At 48.8% G+C, this 19,571-nt stretch overlaps 6 protein-coding genes across 6 annotated transcripts; 3 read left to right on the top strand and 3 right to left on the bottom strand.

Annotated features, from left to right (window-relative positions):
• Positions 1–144: 144 nt before the first annotated feature.
• Positions 145–3,954, top strand: GIQ15_02720 (cell cycle control protein; the record flags this gene model as incomplete). The annotated part of the gene is made up of 8 exons (XM_033550137.1): positions 145–157; positions 216–260; positions 312–753; positions 818–1,284; positions 1,339–1,798; positions 2,451–2,739; positions 2,826–3,726; positions 3,845–3,954. 8 exons carry the CDS (start codon positions 145–147, stop codon positions 3,952–3,954), a joined length of 2,727 nt encoding a protein of 908 aa, XP_033407298.1.
• Positions 3,955–4,499: 545 nt separating this feature from the next.
• GIQ15_02719 (uncharacterized protein) lies at positions 4,500–5,028 on the bottom strand (the record flags this gene model as incomplete). Its single annotated transcript, XM_033550136.1, has 3 exons — positions 4,500–4,791; positions 4,851–4,933; positions 4,990–5,028. The coding sequence occupies 3 exons, from the start codon at positions 5,026–5,028 to the stop codon at positions 4,500–4,502; spliced, it is 414 nt and encodes a 137-aa protein (XP_033407297.1).
• A 286-nt stretch (positions 5,029–5,314) lies between these two features.
• GIQ15_02718 (U1 small nuclear ribonucleoprotein) lies at positions 5,315–6,572 on the top strand (the record flags this gene model as incomplete). Its single annotated transcript, XM_033550135.1, has 5 exons — positions 5,315–5,576; positions 5,659–5,786; positions 5,844–5,937; positions 6,072–6,494; positions 6,544–6,572. The coding sequence occupies 5 exons, from the start codon at positions 5,315–5,317 to the stop codon at positions 6,570–6,572; spliced, it is 936 nt and encodes a 311-aa protein (XP_033407296.1).
• A 1,140-nt stretch (positions 6,573–7,712) lies between these two features.
• On the bottom strand, positions 7,713–11,916 carry GIQ15_02717 (uncharacterized protein; the record flags this gene model as incomplete). Its single annotated transcript, XM_033550134.1, has 5 exons — positions 7,713–8,253; positions 8,314–8,466; positions 8,676–8,701; positions 9,005–11,524; positions 11,599–11,916. 5 exons carry the CDS (start codon positions 11,914–11,916, stop codon positions 7,713–7,715), a joined length of 3,558 nt encoding a protein of 1,185 aa, XP_033407295.1.
• Positions 11,917–14,381: 2,465 nt separating this feature from the next.
• On the bottom strand, positions 14,382–15,463 carry GIQ15_02716 (triosephosphate isomerase; the record flags this gene model as incomplete). Its single annotated transcript, XM_033550133.1, has 6 exons — positions 14,382–14,410; positions 14,466–14,680; positions 14,740–14,852; positions 14,905–14,979; positions 15,060–15,339; positions 15,426–15,463. The coding sequence occupies 6 exons, from the start codon at positions 15,461–15,463 to the stop codon at positions 14,382–14,384; spliced, it is 750 nt and encodes a 249-aa protein (XP_033407294.1).
• A 1,055-nt stretch (positions 15,464–16,518) lies between these two features.
• Positions 16,519–18,826, top strand: GIQ15_02715 (YjeF_N domain-containing protein; the record flags this gene model as incomplete). The annotated part of the gene is made up of 3 exons (XM_033550132.1): positions 16,519–16,633; positions 16,687–18,510; positions 18,579–18,826. The coding sequence occupies 3 exons, from the start codon at positions 16,519–16,521 to the stop codon at positions 18,824–18,826; spliced, it is 2,187 nt and encodes a 728-aa protein (XP_033407293.1).
• Positions 18,827–19,571: the final 745 nt, after the last annotated feature.

Genomic DNA, 19,571 nt, shown 5'->3' with positions numbered 1-19,571 from the left:
GTCGGCCTTTTTGGAGCATTCGAAGAGATGGCCCGGAGCGGAAATACAAACGTCCGAGCTAGCAATGGAAATCGGAAATTCATACCAAAGTCCAACGATTTCGTGACGAAGCTTCAAAGACGCCCTTAAACAAACTCGCGAATCATGCTGTGTGCTAGTAAGAGGATCTATACTCCATGCCGTACTTAGAAATTAACTGACCTTTGGCGATTTAGTTTCTGGTGAGGCCCCTCAGGTGCCTGTTGTGTCGCGCAAGAGTGGTAAGCAATGCTCCGCAAGTTGCCATACAATGTATACTTATCCTTGAATAGGGAACGTTTTCGAGAAGCGGCTCGTTGAGGAATACATATCAGAGCATGGAAAGGAGCCTGTGACGGGCGAGGAGCATACCGTGGAGGATCTCATCGAATTGAAATCTGCTCGCATCGCCCGACCCCGACCACCAACCCTTACCTCAATTCCCTCGTTACTTGGTGTTTTCCAGGAAGAATGGGATGCACTCGCCCTGGAAACATATACGCTCAGACAGACACTTGCACAGACGCGGCAAGAGCTTAGCACAGCACTCTATCAGCACGACGCTGCGGTTCGCGTCATTGCCAGGCTACGAAAGGAGAGAGACGAAGCCCGGGATGCGCTCTCAAAGGTTTCGGTGGGAGCGAGTCGTACTCCCGCAGCGGGAGATGCTATGCAAGTGGATAGCGCAGGCCTTCCAGAGAGTGTTGTTTCAAGAATCGAAGAAACCCAAGAGAAGTAAGCATTACCTTGCTCCACGGATCTTACACGATATGTTAACTAACGGTCTTCCTTTTTGCAGACTTTCGAAAACTCGACGCAAACGTCCTATCCCCGAGGATTGGGCCACCGGTGATGCTATTCAAGAATTCCGACCCTCTAGCCCATCTGAGCCACTTTATCCCGGCGGGCATTCTATATGCGTAAATGCGTCTGGAAACCTAGCATTGGTAGGCGGCGTGGATGGTGTTGCCGGTGTATACTCACTATCCGAGAAACGAGTTGTAGCCTCTCTCAAAGGAGGCAGCGGTGCGATAACGGACGCTGCGTGGGTTGGGGACAAGGCTGTCATCGCAACTTCTGCTGGTGCCGTCAAGGTCTTTGAGAACGAATCTGAGATTGCCAGTTTCAGCGTTCATGCTGGCGCAGCAGCAGCTCTGGCCGTGCATCCAACTGGTGATATAGTTGCCTCCGCCGGTATCGACAAGAGCTACACTATATATGACATTTCCAACTCCGCTGTCGTCGCCCAAATATTCACTGATTCAGGTACGTACACACCATTTAACCCTTGATAAAGAGCGCTTGCTAATTGTTATACAGCCCTGACATGTGTTAAATTCCACCCTGATGGCCATCTGATCGCGGCTGGTGGAGCTGACGGTCAGATCAAAATCTTCGATGTGAAGACTGGTACCAGCGCGGCTACGTTTAACATGTCTGGCCCTATCAAAACGCTATACTTCTCTGAAAACGGCACCTGGCTTGCCGCCGTGACAAACGAATCTTCGGATATATCAGTCTGGGATCTCCGTAAATCGGCAGTCGTGAAGGTGTTGGAGACCGGGAACCGAGTCGACTCAATCAGCTGGGATTACACAGGACAGTTCCTGCTCACAGGTGGACCGAACGGGCTGACGGTGCAGCAGTACTCTAAGGCATCAAAGTCCTGGACGGAACCATTAAGAAGTGCGGTGCCTGCCACTGCTGTTGCTTGGGGGCCTTCTGCTCAGAGCATTTTGGCGCTTAACGGAGAAGGCGTTATTGTACCAGTTGCTGCTCAGTGATTTTAATGTAACGGGAATATATTTTCTTTTTTTCGCTTGGTTTCTGTACTCTACATGGTGAATTGATATGGTCAACTATACCCGTATGCTTCCGGTAGGCAGGATGTATCAAACTCCAACCCTCGATATACCTACTGTTCTCATCCAATCTCACTGTCTCCAACGTATCTAAGAATAAAAGCCATCCATGGATGCTGTAGAGACTCAAGCTTATGTCATCATCAAAAAGATATAGAAATATTTCTGCATCCTCCATCATTCACTCTTTTTCCATCTTATTTATTCTCATATTCATTGGCTCTTGATCCTATCCTCATATCCATGGCAGTTATGTAGTATTACTTATCCCTGGCCCCCTATTGCTGCCACATACGAACCGTGTATGCCATGTATATATACATTACAGCCTTTACCCTCTTGACAAAGCTGGCCTCTTGTCTGCGTGAATAGAGTGAGAGAGATCATAGAACCCATCTTACTAACTAGAAGCATCTCTCCCTTTTTACTGAAATGACAGCAAGTTCTCTTTCTCTTCCTCAGGAGCATCCTATGTTCTGGTCCAAGAGTAGCCCTGGACACTGTAGCTTGTCACGGCCACACACTGTTTCATCTGCAACATCTGCATGACCAGCACCATATCTTACACAGGCGCAGTTATCCTACACACACAGACAATCTATCTGTCTCCCTTCCCATTACCTTTGGCCAGGAGGCGGGCGTTCTGTGGGTGGTTTCGCTCTTACAAACGCCGAAAGTCTTTACTGTTTCTCTCGAAGTTTACCACCACCATCATCCAACTTCCTCCCCATCTCTCAACTCCTACACCACCGAACCAGCATACTACCACTCGCTATCGGCCTCCTACCATGAATGGGGACTCAAACCCGCAGACTATAACCTCCCATCCGTCAAGAAAGGTCAGCTCCGGCGTCTAGTAGTGGGGTCTCCCTCTTGGATCATAGACACTATCCTTTTCTGACATCAATGTAAGAAATGACGGCAACTAACTATATTTCTGTATAGCGCTCTCACCGGGAGATATCTGGATCTCACTCCGACAGCCAAAGTCAGCCGGCCTGGGGTCGGAATGCGGAGGCTTCAAACTCAGCAGGCAGCTCAAATTCCTTCAACAATTCCCGTCCCCGCCTACCACCCCTTCCCTCGCTCCCGCAGATGAGATTTCCTGGCGACGGATACGATTTCCGCAGGCCCATAATGTCGACCGGAGTCCCGTCGCCGCCCTCTGCGTACCAGAGCCTACAGCGAGAGGATGTCATCGATTTAACACAAGACTCAGACCCAAGTTTACGGACGGGACGGTCGGTGCGGACGCCGGGGAGGCGAGATGAATCGAGAACGAACAGAGCATCGCGAGGTCCTCGGTTTGGACGGGACATAATGTCTGAAGTCGTGGACCTGGAAGCCGACAGTCCGCCTTCAAGCCAGGAGCAACAGGCAACAAGTCCAGAGGTACAGTTTCTGGGCTCGTCAGTAAGAGCAGGCGCACCGCAAGCATCCTCCAGGCATCGCCATGCACCGAATCAACCGCAGCGTACGCCGTTTTTCATTGGAGGCTCCAACCTCATGAACCTGCTGAGAGGCATGAACCGGCCTGGGCAGCCGTCGGCGCTTAACCAGGAAGAAATATTTCGACATGAGATTGCCCTCCGCACAAGGAATCTACGGCTTTTCCGACGAGCACAGACGCACCAGACGTCTTTGTGGGATGTAACTCCGCCGCAAAATGGGGTAGACTTGACGATAGACCTGGACAACGATGTGCCGATACACCTTGACTACAGTACAACAGGATTTAATGGGCGTCTTACTCCCCAGGCGGAACCTACTTATGAACCACCTCCAGCTGCCCCGGAAGGGTTTACTAGGACGGCTCAGGAGGAGGACGAAGTTATCTGTCCTAACTGTGAGCACGAGTTGGGCACAGGAGATGAGATACAAAGGCAGATATGGGTTTCAAGGGCATGCGGACATGTTAGTGGACTATACTCTATGCTTTGTTGACTTGCACTAATTCGTTACAGGTTTATTGCGGTACATGTACCAAAAACAGAGCCGTTTCTTCTCGGGGGAAGAAAATAGACCAACCGCCCGATATAAAAACGAAGCCCTTTGCGAAATGCGTGGTGGCTGACTGCGGGAAATCCGTGAGCCAGCCAAAGGCAATGTTTCAAATATATCTTTAGCCCACTTTCACTCCTCCATATTGGCGTCATTTTCTCTTCACTTGACCCAACCGTCTTTTTCTTTTTTACGTCTCCGGGGTTGGGCAGGCACTATATCGATTTTTCCGGCGTCTGGTGGAATGTGCATAGGGGACATCATTCTTCCAATACCCAGCATCCCATGGTTTCAGGTGCATTTTATCACATTTTATTGTATTAGCGGTCCACAAATATATGTCTACATGAGGTGTTAATTAAAAACGTCAAGGTTCTCCCTTTAGCCGTGTCCGAGGACCAAAAGATTACGTATAACCTTGCCAGATAAATAGCTGGATTGGGATGGAGGTCTCATATGTAAGAATATATCCCTAGTAATCATATACAACTCCTGAGTATAATGCAATATACCTCCAAATAGCAAAAAGTCACTCGAGGAAACCAGACACGCCATGCCATAATAATAGTACATTCTTCTCGGCCTTGCACCACCGCAGCAACGGATCAGGCTGCCACATTATATCTTCTTCATGTCTCCGTGGTAAGGAGACCAGATACCTCTGACACTCTCGTTCGTACTGAGAACAGGCTTCGTTGTGCGTCGTAGCTTTTCTCCGCTGGCTTCCCTCAGCAGGTTTGCTTTCTGGAGAACTTCGTGTACTTCAAGATTTCGTACGCAGATTGCCTTCTCGCGGCCGTTGATATAGTGGCCCTTGATAACGGGGTGTTTGTGTGGACGGGGAGAGATGCGGATTTCGACTTGGGGGTTCCGTCTAGCGAACTCGGGAAGCAATTCGCGGATGAAGGAGCTGGTTGTCACGTATTAGCTTGAGATCATGTAGCTTCAAATGAACAGAAGAAGGCTCACTTCATGCCCTTGGAACTGCCTGCCCAGTCGCAGTAGTGAAAGTCGAGTCGCTTGCACTGTAAGATGAATGCTCCGACGCCGTTCTGTAAGACCCCAAATTAGCACGAATTGACGGGTAACGAGTGAAGAAGCCACTTACTCGGCTGGAGGCCAGTGAGATAATCCCTTTGACAGACATGTTTGCGTCTTCCTCCCCCGTTTATCTTGCTGCTTGAGAATCGCGAAGAGGTGGAAAGTTGTTCGCCAGCTGCAATTTTTGGCTGCTCTCTAGCCTGCAAAGTCGCGTGATTGGCCAGCGTCGCTGACTGGGCGTGAGTTTTTCGAAACGGGCAACATTTGAACTGCCAGCGACGAGAAAAGAGATCCAACCATCGACAGACTGCGCGCGTAGCTGTCGTCTCTGTCTTTTGGGCTGCTGGATGCTCTACTGACGCTCTCATCTATGCTATTTACCTGCGAGAGCCATGACTGACAAGCTCCCTCCAAACCTCCTCGCGCTTTTCGCGCCGCGACCTCCGCTGCGCTACCTGCAGCCCATCAACAGAGCGCCCGACGATGTCAAGCCGAGTACGATATCCGGTGTCGCCGGTTTTCTCGATGAGCTGAAGAAATATGGCGAGGAGGTTCCATATACGCCGACTGAGAGTTGGCTGCAACGCAAGGATAGGCAAAAGCTGGAGAAGCGGGAGCAGGCTGAGAAGCGTCTGGCTGCTGGACTTACAGAGTGTGAGTGCATTCTGTGTACACATAATATATCGAGCTCTATCTTCCCCTTATATATGGCGTTTTACTAACATCTCGGTTATAGATAACCCTGCTGAAGACCAGCAAATCCGTGGTGACCCTTTCAGGACGCTCTTCGTGTCCAGGCTTAGCTACGAGGTAAAGGAGGCAGATCTGGAACGAGAATTTGGCCGATTTGGCCCGGTTGAGAGGGTAGGTCCTTTTCTTTATTATTATACTTGACGTACCTGGCTAACCTTTCTCTGGTAGATCCGAATAGTCAAGGATACGAAGAATCCCAATCCAAAGAAACCACACAGAGGATATGCTTTCATAGTGTACGAGCGTGAAAAGGATATGAAGGGTACTGAATCCTGAACATTTTGTTCTCCCCCTACCATCCCCCTTCTCCTCCCAACTCAAGATATGAATATAGCTATGGCAAGGTAATGGACTACATGACTAATGCTATTGAACGCTATTGCTTCACACCTACAGCCGCCTACAAAGAAACAGATGGAATCCGCATCAAGGATCGACGAGCCCTTGTCGATGTTGAGCGTGGACGCACAGTCAAGGGATGGAAACCCCGCCGGTTTGGTGGTGGGCTTGGTGGGCGCGGATACACCAAGGCTATGCCCTCGAGGCCCCTTGGCCCCGGTGGATACGGACCTCCATCCGGTCCTGGTGGTTTCCAAGGCGGTTTCCGTGGAGGACCAAGGGGAGGAGGCTTCCGTGGCGGATTTAGAGGAGGAGATCGGCCGTTTGGTGGCCGTGGAGGAATTGGTTTCCAAGGTGGGCGCGGCGGATTTGGAGGCCCGCCCAATGGTGCAATGGGTCAGCCTCCGCCAAACGCTCCCCTCGGCCCTGGAGGAAGTCGTGGTGGTGGGTATGGTCAGCAGAATGGCGACATGGGCCATGGTGATAGGCGTTTTGAGGATAGAAACCGTGGTGGCTCCAGATACGACAGGTCCGGCGATCGAGGTGATCGAGGTGTGACTGGCAGCAACCGCGAACCCGTCAGACCTAGAGCATACGGAGATCGGGACAACAGAGAGCGAGACAGGGATGGTAATCGTGACCGTGATCGTGACAGAGACAGAGACAGAGGCGGCCGAGGTGACCGTGACCGCGATAGACCTCGAGACCGTGACCGTGATCGGGACAGATACAGCCGTCGCGATGACGACCATTCAAGGAAGAGACACCACGAAGGAGACGCCTACGACGACCCCCGGACGAAGCGAAGGTACTAATATGGCTTATCCTAAAAGATTCAACAAAACGGTTTGTTGGTGGGTTGCCTCGACTTTTCGATTTATCTCATCCTTTCATAGCCTCAAGGGTAAGATCATTGGTGCTTAGAAGATGAACATCCGCACCGTCATTTTCAACGAAGCATACTCCAACAAAGCCTACAACAGCTGAGGTAACATATTTTTTCGCCTTATAACGACCCGTAACCAACGTTAAGCCCCCCGAATTTTTCATGGATACCCTCATACTTTTTCGCCCATTCGATTCTCCCACTCGTACGGGCTTTACGCTACCAAATTCTCGAAGTGATGTCTTATTATCATACCTTTTCCTCTATCCATCTTCTTGTTTGCATTTACCTTGCTGCGTTCTTTCTTTCTTCCTTTCGATTCAAGGGGTTTGTTGCCGGAGAGAGGGGGTAAGTATGTACGTTATGGCACCAGTGGTGAAATTGTACGTTTATATTCGAAGGAAAGGTATCTGTTTTTAGGTAAGATCGGGTAAGGCTGTTTAGTATCACTGAACATTCTCGCATTGATCATTGCAAAGACAGGTAACATGGGTCCGTAATAGTTAATTCTTTCTTTTTTTGGCTTATTAGCGATGTATTATCTATCTACACGATGTGAACTTGTATAATCCCAGTAATATATAAAGATAGACTGCTTTTCCGTTTCATCATGGTATACAAGAATTGAAACCATGGGATTCCATAAAAAAGAAAAAAGAAAATAGCCGCGTCAGTACCATGAGTAAAACACCGATCGCCAGAACTCCTTCCAAAATGCCCACGAGTTTCAACTGGTCATCATCTCATCGAACGAGGGGGGGAAAGTTAGAGAGCAGGATAAAATATAGCCAAAACTGCACTTTGACTCTCCCTCACGGGTCGACTTCCATTGTTTCCTGCTTTTCTAAAACCACAATCTCTCCACTCTCCTTCACCCAACGGGCCTTCATCTCCACCTTGAATTCCGCAACCGCAACACCAAACATCTTCAGAAGCGTCGATTGCCTAGAGTCCAACTCTTCACCGGCCTTACAGACCTGATACCCGTCTCCCTCCATTTCCAGCGTGACTTTTCCCTTCACCAACCTCGTTGGAACGTTCAACTTCCGCAGAGTAGGCTCGACCGTGTGGCTGATTGGCTCATCATCTTCAGTGGGTATCTCGCCTGCTCGTGAATATACCACGCCGCTGGGTATCGTGAAAGAGCGAGGTGTCACGTTCCCTGCACGAGCAAAGTCAAGCGGATGGAACGATTCAAAGTAGTCGAGGACCGATTGAGGGTCGCGAGATGTGAATAACAATCCAACTGCGCCGGTGAGGTAAGGTGTGAGGCGGTTGAGATTTGGCGCGTAGGCAGTTTCAGGGGTCATTCCCAGCGCGATTGCCATGACCTTGGTCTTACCGAAGAAGAGTCTACATGCAGACAATTAGCATCTACCTTACTCGTTGCAAGAGGCTAGGGCTAATACTAACCGACTATCGGCAAACTCTGCGCGTACATCCTTCAGGTACGTATTTCGCATGTTGTCAACGGCGAATACGAAGAGATGGTCATATTCGGTGACTGCAGCCTGCACATTGGCGTACAGCCGACGAGTCTGCTCTTTGTGCGATTTCTTGAGGGTCCTGGATTCGTGGACCACTCTGGCCCTTTTTGAGATAGGCATGATGGATCTATTCAAGGGGTATTGACACTAATTGCGTTTCTCGGTTCTCTCTGCCCGCCTCTGGACAGTGCAGCTGGGGATTGTATAGATATATCTACCGCCTCGAGCTGTTAATTATCTCTATCGCGGTTGCTGCTATCGCTTTTTTTTTGCGTTTGATCTCGGAACCGGAAAAACGTTGATAAGAGATGGCGCTAGTCCGGGTTAGTTATGCTTAGTAATGATCACGTGGCTTTATCAAAAGGCTCCGTCTTCCATATATAAAAGTAGTAGTATAAGTTGTCCTTCCTACCTTCACGATGGACGAACGAACGTATACTAAATGGCCATCCGCGGATATGAGATGGAGCTACACTCAGAAGCGCCATATTTTTCATTTAGGATTTGCTGCTGAACCTTGAATTCTTATACACCAACCGCTACCAGGCTCCCGGACTTGATTCTCGGACCTCCACAGAGACGTGATAATGTATTATTCTTTTAGTTAGCATGTCTACCATAGCTTCGTGGCTTTCATCCGTTGCCATAGTTAGTGCCGTTTTTCCGAATTTATCTTCCCATATAATATTGGCTTCGCCCGTTGCAAGCAACAATTTAGCTGTACCCGCATGCCCGTTTTTGGCTGCATATATTAGAGGTGTTCGACCCTGTGTATCTGTCGAGGCAACGTCGACCCTGTCCGTGGTAAGCAACACTCTAACCGCGACCTCGTGTCCATTCATTGCTGCCAAAGATAGCGGTGTTTGCCCGTTCAAGTCTTTCGACTCAATATTGACTTTGCCAGTTACAAGTAACAATTTGACCAAAGTCTCATGTCCATTCTCTGCTGCCCATGAGAGTAGCGTTTGATTTCTCAAAACAGATGTCGGCTCTGATCCGCCTGCTGGCTGCAACACATATCTAACTAGAGCCTCGTATACGTTCGCTTCATCCCACTGGGACGGTAATTCATAGCCGCATCTTTCGTCGTTGGTCTTGATAGTCGTGAGCAGCAGAATGATCAAAGCAAGATGACCTTGCCATATTGCTTGTGACAAAATCGTCTTGCTACCTACCTCTTTTAAATTTGTAACTTTTTTCAACGTTTTGAGTAAATGGGGTAGTAAGTTTTTGATGACTGGGCCTGGCTCCGAAATTCCTAATATGTGCTGCTGCCAGTATAGCCTTGCATATGAATAAAGGTGAAATGGGCCAAAGGAACGGGTATTAGAAGACTTGCATGCTGCCACGAGGCTTTCTCCAACGTCACAGTCGGGCATTCGCTTGGACTTCAAAAGCATTAGTGCAAAATCCTGAACTCTGCTTGAGGATTCCAGGGTCGAACGAATGATATTGCCTGGTATTGATCCAGCCATTATTTTGATTTCCGGGGCCGCAAGAGTGGACAACTGGTGGTCAAAAGTGCCGTAGTTGAGGTAGGTGACAATGACATTTGCCATTGTCTGGTTTGCATCAGCTACTGTGAACCTGACGCTTGTAGAGACCTCGGGCCCGGCTAGGAGGAATTGCTTGAAGCTGTGATGCACAAGTTGCACTGTAAATTCTTCTTCACCGACCACAACGAGACTCCCGCAACATGTTAGGGTAGAGTATATGTCATTGATAAAGCTCGCCATGTTCCAGGTCGTATTGCCTGGATCTACGCTCAGTGCTTCTTGAAGCTCCTCAACGTACAACGGACGATGAGCCACAGTGATGAGCTCTAGGATCCGCCTCTGGTACGGTTGATCTACCACTTCCGACCTCGCTAGAATGCGAGCGAATGTTTCCGAAAGGGTTTTGGGAAGATCCACCAGGGCTTGACGTATAGCATCGTCTGTTCTCATGCTGCACAATGACATGATTTGGAGAGCCACCCAGAGAAACATCCCTTGAGCCCCACGGAGGAGAGCATCCTGGATTTCCAAAATTAGATTAGGATCTCCTATTATTAGCTTTTTCGACTTGAGGCGGTTCTCCAGTTCTTTTTGTATAAAATCCTGGATATCGGGGTTGTCTTCTGGAATTGAGGTGCGCGTTGGGATAGTAAACTCGTATGCACTCAATTTCAAAACATTATCAGGCTCTAGTCTGAACGAAACACAAAGAAGAATTGTAAATGCGGCTTGGAGCCGTCGGAGCTGTATAATCAGCGTCTCTCTTTCCATAGTGTCACATTCATCCAGCCCATCTAGGACGAAATACGCTTTGTATGTAGTTGGAAGGTTGCGGCGAAGCATTTTTAACAAGTGCTCAAAATCTGGAGGCGACGTTGTATCAACGAAAGAATCGCCCACCATTTCAAGATCTGCGATGGGGCGTAGCAATTGTCGAACGAGGGACTGGATGATTGTCTTAGTTTCCAAACTTTCAGGAATGTCATGACGGCAGAAAAAATAAGTCACTGGGATATCTTTATTCTGAATGAAAAGATTCAGGTCGTCGACAATATTGGCTAGTAACACGGATTTTCCAGAGCCTAGTTTGCTTGTATACAGAAGCGTACTGGAAGTTGATTTATCTCGCCAGTCCTTGTAGTCGACCGTTTCTTTGAAAATAGTTGCATTGCCGATCTTTCGAATCTGCTTCCATGGTGTCTCGTAATCGTAAGTAGAGCAAAACTCGAGGATTCGTAGTCTTTTTCTTATTTTTTCCTCAAGCGATGCAGCCCTGGAACCTTTACTCAACAGAGCTCTGAACTTGGTATTTTCTTTAGCTTCCCCTTCGGCCTTTTCAGCCTGTATGATACTTGCCTCCTCTTTGATCATACTTGCCCAGAAATGGAGGTCTGATTCGGATGCTTTTAACTCGGAATCATCAAGACTCGTCGCAAGCTTCCCAATAGTCGACTTTTGGGTAAACCGGAACAGCATATGACAAAGACGAACTACCATAACAAGGTATTCGGTGACATGTGACTGCAATCTATGAGATCTGGCATAGAGTGAGGCGATAGTCCGGTAAACGGGAGTAGAGAGGCTAGCCTTCATGAGGAGACCAGATATTCTCTCAAGATACACTGAGAAATTCACGATCGACTACCAAAGGATTGATATTCAGGTCCACGCAGTAAGGATGAGTAAGAAACACTAACAAGCAATGATAGTCGTACTATCGCCCAGACACCACAGGCAATGAGATTCTGGGAGCCGCCTACCATGACGTCCCCAATGGGGGCGAATACCTGAACGCCATGGAGGAAATTGGTCATTCTCGTTCCAAAGCAACGTCCGCCAGTTCCCCTTCTTGCTGCGCAATGGTCAAACTCGGCTGTAAGACGCATAATGTCGCTGGTATCTGGGGGAGCATTCTGAAGTTTCTGAAGGACAGCTTTCTGATCGCTCGAGAGGTCAGCAGTAAACTGTGAGACTGCTTGCGCCAGTCGAATTTCAGGTTTTAGCCGAGAAGCCTTTGCTAGTGCATTAGACATGGTGGAAGAACCCCTAAACACGTAGGTATGATATTCCTTAATAGATTAATGTTCTGGTTAATATGGGTTGAGGGAGAAAGCCGCAGTATGTATCTAATCGCGGGGAGAGATGATGCAGCCTTGTAAGAACCAGATAGCTAGATGTCAAATGTACCTTAGGTACCTACTAGGTACCTAGTGTCCAATGGGAACTACCATAAGAACGAGCCGTACCCAACACAGAGAATCTGCCATGCGTCATAAAGATTTCACTTCGATTTGAGAATCTGAGATACCATGAGGAACGAGACCTTTCCCTTCTAGTACCCTGATAGAAAAGGAAGCATCTTTACCTATCCCACCCATAGAATATAAGGGTCTTTAAAACGTCACGGTAGAGATATTCGTACAGAAGAGACCACATATAGCGGATATATAGAGCCAGTCGGTGGGAATAGCTGTTTTCTGTGTAGTGGAAGTCGAGATGTTGAGAAGTTGAAGTCAAGAAGTACGGAGGTAGATGCAAACATGGCAAACACATCCTCAACTTCGATGCGAAATGCGATCAGTAAATATACAACAGACAGCTTCACGGACAACGCGTCCACGGTACGGGCAATTGGTCCTTGTCTCCCCCGGAACGCAGCTGGCGGCCTCATACGATGCTCGATTTTATGGACTACATCCAGCTCGCCTTCTCGGACGCCTCGGGATGGAATCGTGATAACTCATACTCTACCCTGACAGACACGGCGAAAGGTGCTTTGCCCTCGGGGACTGATAGTCGATAAATATAACTTGAAGAGCAAAATAGCTGACCATGGCCGATTAATATCTAGCTCTTCTTGACTTTTCGACTCCAGAGCGACTTCGTGTTCACCTGTCTTCCCTTTCTACCCCACAGTTTGCGACCTCCTATACCCTCGGAACAGTTGGACTCATAGATGGCTCCGTATCATATCTATTCAGCACAATACCTCTAGACAAGACGCCGAGTCGAAGCGCCCTAATTTCTCTACGAAACCTTGTACTGGGATATAGACAGATATATCCGCCAGCCGTGCCCCTGGACCCAGGCTTAGAATGGACTTTAGGAGGCATTCCAGATAGCGCAGAACAGATCCTATCAAACGCATCAGAGCAGGCCGGGACACTTGAGAGAAAGAGAAAGGCAACCCTACTCCATGCCACGTTCCATCTGCCGCCTCCAACGACACTCACGGCCCTTTTCCTTCATCGTCCTTCACCGACTACCAAGCTCTCAGTCGCATTATGGTCCAGTCAAGCAACTAATACATCTAAATCGGCACCACCACAGGCGTCACTATTAACGCAATTGTTTCACGATACCGGAAAATATAGTACCGAGTTCTTATTTAGCACAGACAATTCCCTATTTGGCTTCAGGGGGTTATGGAACTTCGGCCCTGATCCAAGGAAGACCGAGGGCGAAAGTACCAGCACCAATGATGTTCCAAGGAAAAAAGCCCCGTGTTTGCAGTCTGTAGCACTCCTCTCTGCTGGCGGAGAGGCTTACTATTCACCCACTTCAAGCGTCATTGGCCTCTCGACCGGCGTGCGGTTCACTACATTACCCGCTGCATATGATGCACGTCTAAATTCAGCCTCCTCGCCCATTACTAGTAGTACCGGTGTCAGCCAGATCCCTTCTCCAATTTCAACATTCCCGTATACATTGACATTGACATTAACTCCCCTTACCGGCTCCCTCTCAACTACATATTCCCTTCTCGCCTCCCCGAACCTGGCTCTCAGCTCCCGGTTCGGATTCAACGTATATAGCTGGGAAAGCGAAATGGTTGCCGGCTGTGAACTTTGGAGAAATAGGAAGAAGGTCGATCTTCATCGCTATAACCCCGACGGGAGCGTTGATGACTTGGCCTGGGCGAAGAGGAAGTTGGGCCTTTTACCTCCCTTAGATGCTTCAGACTCAAGCCCGTCCTCATCCTCGACGTCATCCTCGCTGTCTCCTTTATCTTCAGAGTCGGTTGTCAAGCTTCGCGTCGACCAGTCGCTAAACGTTCGACTTCTTTGGGAAGGCCGTATTAAGGATCTATTAGTCAGTGCTGGAGTGGCACTGGGCCCTACATCTGCACATACTCCGTCGATGTCATGCTCGGCCGGATCTTCACCCAAAGGCTACGGCTGGACCGGCGTGGGTGTGTCTGTATTATACTCGTCATGATTTAAACGATCTCCATATATCCATACAATAATTTTTGGTTCTTTATATCTTTATTTTTATTTTCGTCTGATGTGCTGGAATGATGCCAGTTCGCCTACCGGTCTTGGGATGGGGCCATTGACAACAGATACATTAGATATGCTTTTAATTGGGCTTATTTTAATATTGCGGGTACATCTATACAGGATCACACCGCGTGTTTCCCCAAAGCAGAGGCCATGGATGAGAGCTGCTATTTATTAGCTGGATCATGGCCATTTGTTGTTCTCTTTAAATTTGTTTACAGACGAGCATTGATGATGTCGACGACTATTTCGATCATTAGCTAGTTCTCTTCTAATGGAAGGGTTCATCGGTGACTTACAAGCAGGCTTCAAACTGGCACCTCCAACCAAGAATCCGTCAACATCTTGTTGCTTGGCAAGCTCGTTGCAGTTCTTCTCGTTGACGCTGCCTCCGTAGATGATACGGGTGGCCTCGGAGACGGCAGGGGAGACGGTTTCGGAAAGCCACTTGCGGATGGAAGCGTGGACCTCCTGTGCTTGTTCAGTGGTAGCGACCTTTCCGGTTCCGATTGCCCTAGAGATTATATTGGCGTTAGTTATAACTCGATATTAGCAATAGCATCAGGGACCTACCAGATGGGTTCATAGGCAATGACAATCTTGGACCATTGCTGCTCAGACACCTTTTCGGCAATAGCCTTCAATTGTCTGGTAACGACTTCGACGGTCTTGTTGCTCTCTCGCTCCTTCACGAAAGTTAGCTGGAGTCATGCAGCCATTTGTGGTTCTAGGCCATACCTCGAGAGACTCTCCAATGCAGACAATCACGTTCAACCCACCCTCAATGGCAGCCTTGGTCTTGCGTGCAACGAACTATATCCACAAACAGCCAAATTTTAGCACTAGTCCTGCCGTATACATCTTAGTTGTTTTGCAGGAGAAGAAAATCCTACGTCATCGTCCTCCTTGAGGATAACCCTTCTCTCACTGTGTCCGGTCAAAGTCCAGTCGATTTTAGAATCCTTCAACTGGTCAACGCTAAGCTCGCCGGTAAAGGCACCGTTTGGCTTGTCGAAGACGTTCTGGGCGGCAACACTGATTTTGGCGTCTGCTTGGTTGCGGGCGAGCAGGAGGTAGATGGCTGGAGGGGAGATGACGACTTCGGTGTTTGCGTCGAGCTTAGCGCTGTTGAGGTTTGAGATGATCTGGGAAATCGATTGAGATGTTCCGTTCCTGTGTGATTCGATTAGCTGCTGATTCATGTCTATATATCGTGGTTTCGTTGGGGGGTATCTCTGCTTGAGGCGGGGGAGGGGTACATCTTGAAGTTTCCGCCAACGAAGAATTTGCGAGCCATGGTGGATGGTTGTGGAGATAGTCTGTGAATAGGATGAGAAGATGAGTGAATGTAGTTTATGTATCTTAGATGAGGTCGATACGAAGCAATTGTTGGCGTTGATAGAAACCAAGAATGCGAGCGTTGGATATTTATTATATTTTGGCGGGGACGTGGGGCGCGGCAGAAACCGGACTTGCTCTGCCCTATTTTTATAGCAGGCATGAAGTCTCACCCAAGGTGAATACGCAGCAATTCTCACCCAAGTGCTCTCTATAGGTCTGAGTTGGAAGTAGCTGGAGAGTCGATCTGACATGGATGGTTGTCCATCTATACGTATCTTGGTTAGAACCCATTTACTCGCTGGAACGGCGCGTAGGGCAAGGATGGGCTACTCCACCGCCGTACTCTTGACCCTGCTATACAGCTACTACGAGGGAAGTGTCAGGGTAAGCGCTGGAGGTTGTGAGACGATGTCCTTTGGACTCTCGCTAGAGTCTTGTATGTCATCCTTATCCCTTTCTGAGAGCCAGCTGAAGAGTATCCGGAAGAGCACAAAGGAGACGGAGAAGGAGTTGATATCCGGTTCATTGTATCTTGGACGTATCTCCCTTCAAGAGGACAACAACGCGCCTTTTAAAGGGAGATCAAAGGAGATGCCAGCGCGTAGAAGCCCTAGACCAACGGCCGTCTTCCTCCTCACGGCGTCTCCAACATTTCTCCTAGCATCAGCCGAGTTATTATCCTCCTCAGCCATTGTTCTCGTTGTCCTTGCATCCTGCATCCTGTATCCTGTATCTTTATCCTGCATCTAGTATCTTTGTCTTGTCTTGTCTTGTCTGTTGTCTTGTGTCTTGTCTGGTCGTTCGTGTGAGCTTGCTTATCGATAGACACATCACGTGTCTTGCTCAGCCTCCATCAACTTCGACCTCAAGATCGGTTTGCGCAAAGAGAAACGCAGCTTCTTCACCAGGAGCCGGCCAGGGAGACGACTTTATGAGAAATAGCTCCAGGATACGAACTGCCTGACGTTGCGCCTACTAACCCACCGCCCCTGTTCGTTTTCACAGCCAGCCATGGCTTCGCAGTTCATCGGCTGCACCGTGCTGGTGACCCTCAAGTCTCCGCCAAACTGCCAGGTCGAAGGCGAGGTCATTGATGTCGTGGGGACTAGGCTCAGCTTGCAAAACGGTTGGTCACTTATAGTACACTATAGCCAGTGCTCGTGCTAACGCCTTGTCTAGCACAACTCTTGTGGAATGGCCAGCAGTTCCCGTTGTATCATATCGACGGTTCAAGGATCGCAGACCTAGAGATATCCGGTCACCCAACGCCCCAAGCCTCCTCGCACCTTAGAAATGGGCACCTCGAAAACAGCGGGTATTTCCCCACGCGGAATGACCAGCAAGAACATGTCTCGGCTGCGGCTCATCGCGAACCTGTGTCCCACGGCGCGGAACCTCGATCTTTTGTAGATCCGGCGATCCTAAGCTTCAAGCGGCCGCTCAGACAGGGTGGGCACCAGGATGCACCCAACGAGGTAGAGTCGTCTACCATTACGTCACACCCGATTTCTACTTCTCCTGTAATGCTAGGGGGCTCGGAAGTACCTACTTCGGTGCATTCCACTCAGATAGGGCACCACACCCGTCTCCCGGCAACATTGAATGCGCCCTTTAGCGACCTAGAGCTGAATAAGCAGGAAATACTGTCCTCTAAAACGAACAATATCATTGAGGAACAGAGGCTGGAGCAACAATCTATACCCGGTGCTGGCTCGGCCACGACCCAACTTAAAAATACAGGAAAGCGGGGCAAGAGAGGTGGTAGAGGGAAGCTTGAGAGAGATACTGGGGAAACTACCGATATGACTGCCACCGAATCACATGTCTCTGGGAAGAAAGGCAAGGGGTGGAGACAGACTGCTTTTATAGAACCGATAGATGCATCGCCCACCGCTAATAAACCCAAATCTAGAGCATCTAGGAAGGTGAGAGCTCATAAGGAAGACCTGAACGGGTGGGCAACCGAAGATGCAACCGATATTCAAGAGTTGGGTGACTTTGACTTCCAGAGCAACTTGTCCAAATTTGACAAGCGAAGAGTGTTTGATGAAATACGGAACGATGACACGACTCCCCTTGAAGATCGCCTGGCATCCTTTAACAGACGCCCTAAGCCCGGCACGAATGGAGGGAAAAACCTTCATTATACGGAAAACGTCTTGGAGACAACACCACAGCCCGCAGGCGCCCGATGGAACAGCGAAGCGGGGGAAACGGACGAAGATTACACAATAGATGGCAGGACGTCTAGTCGCAATCGATCCATGCCCTCACGAAAGGGCAGCGGGGTCCTGGCATCCACACCGTCGTCCGCTCAGTTTACCATTCTCGGCCGTTCGCATCTCTCATCTACTCGTACCACGAGCCCACAACCCATCAAAACGATGAGACACTCTACATCCTCAATTACAGGGTCTTCCGGTTCTTCTGGTGGTGCACTACATATGATAACCACAGGCAGGCAATGCCCAAGCATCAGTCCACTTCAAATGGTAGAGATTGAACAGTTAGCCATATCGGAGTTAGGTCTCACCGAGGACATCATTACAGAGAATGCCGGCCGAGGTATTGCTGAAGGCGCTATTTCTCTTGCAACTGGACTACGTGCCTCTTCGATCATTCTAGTTTTTGTCGGGAACCATAGAACTGGTGCGCGCACTGTTGCATCAGCCCGACATCTGCGCAATCGTGGTTATCGAGTTTCACTCTGCATCCTTGGCAATGATCGTGAGAACGAGTTCACTGATGGCTTTCAGAAACAAGTTGATATCTTCAAGAAGGCGGGCGGGCATGTCATGCGGTGGGAGGACCTTTCTACTAGGCTATCAGCTGGTGATTATGTGCCAAAGCTTGTGGTTGACGCCCTTTTTGGTATGCATGTCGCATTCGAGGATTTGCGCACCGACGACCAAGCAACTGCCTTTGAGATTATTTCCTGGATCAACCGAAGTAATGTCGATGTGCTATCTGTCGATATCCCATCTGGTCTGTCTGCAATTACTGGTAAGTCAAATAAATCTCACCCGCTATACGCTTCACTTACTAGCTGTGCCCTCGCTAATATCAAATAGGGGAAGCGACGATTTCGCAAGGATCCCAACTCGCGGTATCTTCCCAGTTCGTCATCTGCCTAGGTGCGCCCAAAACAGGACTTGTGAACGCATTACCTTCACGGGAAGGAGAATCCTGGCAAATTGCCGTTGCAGATGTAGGCATCAGCCCTGCAGCGTGGAGGAAGTACGGGACTCGCCGCCGCCATGGTGTCGAGTTTGGAAGTGCATGGGTTGTACCTCTACGATTCCAGCTTCCAACCCCATGATAAGATATATTATATTGTGTTGCATCTCCTATTTTACCAGTGTTTACATTTCTTATCTTTACGATTCTTTCTTTCCAGGCATCATAGGCGGGAAGGTCAATGGTCATGATTGGTTCTTAAGGGGTCTCATTGGGAGCTGGTCAATGGGTATGGCGTTTTTCTTTCTTCGTGATGCGATTATGGAACAGAAAAAGCGATTACTTTCTTCTATCTTTAAATATAACTTAGGATTGTCTCTTTATTGTTCCCTCACTTCCCCCGGGTTTCTTTGGTGTATCACTTATTTTTTAAGGCTCTCATGACTTAGTTAATGTGTATTTTATTCCCCAGTCATCGATATACGAAATATGGGTGTTTGCAAGTATCAGTTTTTCAAGGGAGATATCCTATTTTCCAACCATTAAACCGGCCTTAGCCTTAGGCTTGTAGTAAAGGGCACGCTGGAACCGGCCGGTATGGCACAGAGACTGTAGTCACAGCCTTGTCTAGCACTATACGAGAAAAGGGCCCTGTCAAAGGCTTTGTTTCCATCTATCCTATACCTGGACAATGTTTTCAACATAGCTAGACAATGAGCAACCAGGGATATAAAATGGCCAATTTCGTATCTTCTATTTTCTAGAGGCATGTAAGATACCCTCCCTATACCCCAGAGGAAAACAAATACCCCTATGAAAACATTCTGGACCCCAAACTACACATATAGTTCTCACTCCCCTAACACTACTTCCATTCCTCCTGCATA

The sequence above is a fragment of the Arthroderma uncinatum genome (genome assembly GCF_011692745.1).
Source record: "Arthroderma uncinatum strain CBS 119779 chromosome Unknown scaffold2, whole genome shotgun sequence".
In the NCBI taxonomy this organism is placed as follows: Eukaryota; Fungi; Ascomycota; class Eurotiomycetes; order Onygenales; family Arthrodermataceae; genus Arthroderma; species Arthroderma uncinatum.
Note: the sequence above shows the minus strand (reverse complement) of the source record. Positions and strands in the feature narration are given on the sequence as shown.